This window comes from Otolemur garnettii, unplaced genomic scaffold (assembly GCF_000181295.1).
Source record: "Otolemur garnettii isolate 467f Iridium unplaced genomic scaffold, OtoGar3 scaffold00025, whole genome shotgun sequence".
Classification (NCBI taxonomy): Eukaryota; Metazoa; Chordata; class Mammalia; order Primates; family Galagidae; genus Otolemur; species Otolemur garnettii.
Window position 1 is genome coordinate 21,358,183 of NW_003852420.1, and position 3,103 is coordinate 21,361,285.

General features: G+C 31.1%; 1 protein-coding gene across 1 annotated transcript in view; it reads right to left on the reverse strand.

Moving 5' to 3' along the window:
* Positions 1-3,103, reverse strand: part of ZMYM4 (zinc finger MYM-type containing 4) — a 168,719-nt gene that overhangs the window by 61,082 nt on the left and 104,534 nt on the right. The window contains exon 5 of the mRNA XM_023512266.1: positions 238-322. Coding sequence (XP_023368034.1) covers positions 238-322 — 85 coding nt within the window. The remainder of the gene's footprint in view (positions 1-237; positions 323-3,103) is intronic.

Genomic DNA, 3,103 nt, shown 5'->3' on the forward strand with positions numbered 1-3,103 from the left:
AAAAAAAAAAAATTGAAAGAAAAAAAATTTTACTTTTTACCATGAGTTTTGTGTATGCATTCTTTTTTTTTTCACTTCTAGAGCTAGTCTTAAAACCCAACAGTAAGTACACAGTATAAAATTTAAAGGCATTCTAAATGGGCAGAGTACTGCCTAGTTTATTAATACAAGTAGAACTTCCTCTCATTCATATTTGTCAGAATAAATACAATTCTTTTATTCAGTTCTGTTTCTTACCAAGAGGGCTGCCACTGACTGAAAACACAGCGCTAATTTTCAGTTCCCCCTCTTGAGTTTTTTGTTGTTGGCCATGACTATATTCCTTTAAAAAGAAAAAAATAGATAAATACACAGAGAAAGGAATAAATACCTAAAGACATCCAGACATTCAGGACATTTTACTATTGCTATACAGAGGATAAAAATGTTTACATTAACATTAATTAAAAAAATAATACAATACAAACAACAAGCAAACTATAATTACAATATGGGGCTGGAAGACTAAGAGGAAAAATGAAAGTAGCTATCTAATTAGCCTATGACACTATGGTACTACCAGATATTTATAAATTACTTTTGAAAATTTTCCAGTATAAGTTAATGTTTATTATAAAAGTAATACACAACCACTAAGAAAATTTAGATAAGTAGAAATAAGAAAAAATTCTACTCATATTTTTATCACCCCAAGACAACCACTGTTGTTGTTTGGGTATATTTCTTTCCAGTCTTTTCCCTGCCTCTATTCAGAGGTTTGAATTCTTTACACAGTTGTAATTATATTAAATATAACATTCTTAAAAACTGATGTTTTGCTCACTTTAATCATTTGAATTTTTGCATATTCTTACCTATTACCCCGAAATAATTTCTAATGGCTTACTATACCAGTGGCTCAGTTCCAAAATTGGAGTCCAAGAATCCCTGAGGTCTAGGTAATCTCAGAATTCTATAAAAGTACTTTAAAAATTATTATTTCTATGAATTTTAAGCGCATGTAAACATACTGTAAATCATGAATAACCATCATATAACTGAGTTCTACTGTAAATTTTCAGTGCTATTGTTTGGTTTTTACAATTATACCATAAAATTGTGAAATCATTAAGTAACAGATATAACTCTTATTTTAATGTGTTGTTTATCACACTGAAACTTGTAAACTCCCGCAAAACTCCTTCTTGAAAATCTGGGGCATCTGAGATGTACCTCCTTTTTTGTTGTAGATGTCACCACGTAACTCAAGTTTGAGAAATACAAATATATATTACATAAGAGACATCAGATTACAGGGATATGACCCGGATTAGGTGAGAGAGGCATTTGCCTCAGGCACAAAATTAAGAGGTTGCCAAAAACCTTAGTAATCAAGATAGCATTTTTATACAATTTTTTTAAAAATCAAAATTTAGTCAAAAATCTATGCTGAACAAAATATCAAAACATTAAATAAAGATAGGATCAGTATTACTAATTTTTTCCCTTTTGCCTCAGGCTCCAGTGTTCCTGCATAGCAACTGAGATTATATAATCACAACTAAAGTTGATCCATTTAAAGTTTCCATACACTTTGTACAATCAGTAATACCTTGATGAATATCTTTGTGAATACTCTCATTTCCATATTCAGGAATATCGCCTAAGGTAAGGATTCTCAATTATTAGGTTAAAAGGGACATAATAAAGGTTCTCCATACATCCTAGCAAATTATTCCCTTCCCCCAAAAAACTGTCCTTAATTCTATTTACTCCAGCAATTTTGGGAAAAGGCCATCTAAGTCTTTCCCCACTTTGTTTCAAGTTTCAGTTCTTTTTTTAATGTTCATTTATAAAAGTACATTATAATGTAACAATATTAGCCCTGAGTAGCATGTTATTAACATTTCCTCAGTATGTACTTTGAGTTAAAAATTTTATGTACTGAAATCTCCATTTTTATACCAAAAAAGAATCTGACAATGTTTACCTTTGTGATTTCTTCTATCTCTTACAAAGTTTTAGCTCCATAATAAAATAATAAGAAAGTGGTTTCACTGTTTATAATACAGTCCTTTAATCCAGGGGTCAGCAAACTTTATCTGCAAAGGGCCAGATAGTAAGTATTTTCGACTTTGCAGGCCATATGGTCTCTGTCCCAACTACTCAGTTCTGCCCTGGTAGAGCAAAAGCACCCACAAACAATATGTAAATGAATGAAATGTGGCAATGTTCAAATAAAATTTTATTTATAAAAGCAGTACGTAAGAGAAACAAAAACAAAACAAAAATGGGTGGGCTGGATTTAGTCTGCCACTGATAATTTGCCAACCCCTGCTGTAGTCCATTTAGAATTTATTCATTTTGACATATAATAAGCATTTTCCTTTTCTTTCTCTAAATAGTGAATTATCTTCATTAATCACTGTTAACATATCAAACTCTTAAAAATAATATCTATTTTCAGGCTATCTCACTGGTATCATTATCAGCCTGACTGACCTTTATTATACCACACCATCCTAATAAAAGTACTGTGGGTTAGTCATTTAACAGGGTTTGTCACTATCAACCTCTCCAACTATTTTTTTTAGAGTGTATGTGTAATAAATGTGTATGTGCATGACTATTATTATTCTTCAAAGCTTCAGAACCTGACCATTACTATTTTTATCAGAATGGTATCAAAACTGTATCTTAATTTAAAAATAACTGACATCTTCATAACATTTCTAACGTTTTAACAAAATGGCCTCTCCATTCATGCAAGGTGGCTTTTATCTGACATAGTACTGTTAGCTTACTGCATAGGAACAGTGTATCTTTTTCATTATATCTAACAGAGAAACTGATATTGCTATCTTTTACATAACCATAATTCAAATAGGTACTCCACTGAACTTCTATGACTTCTATTAATTCTTTAATAAAGATCCTCATCAGCAAATGATGATAATTTACCCTTTCCATTTTTTATTTCTTTACCATGTATTGGATTGCAAGTCCAAAGTTAAATAATAATGCTAACATCAGTAGCCTGTATTCTTTTAGCAATTATTAACAGGAGGTTTCCATCATTTTACTTTCAAATTCAATGACTGGGCTCAGCGCCTGCGGCTCAAGT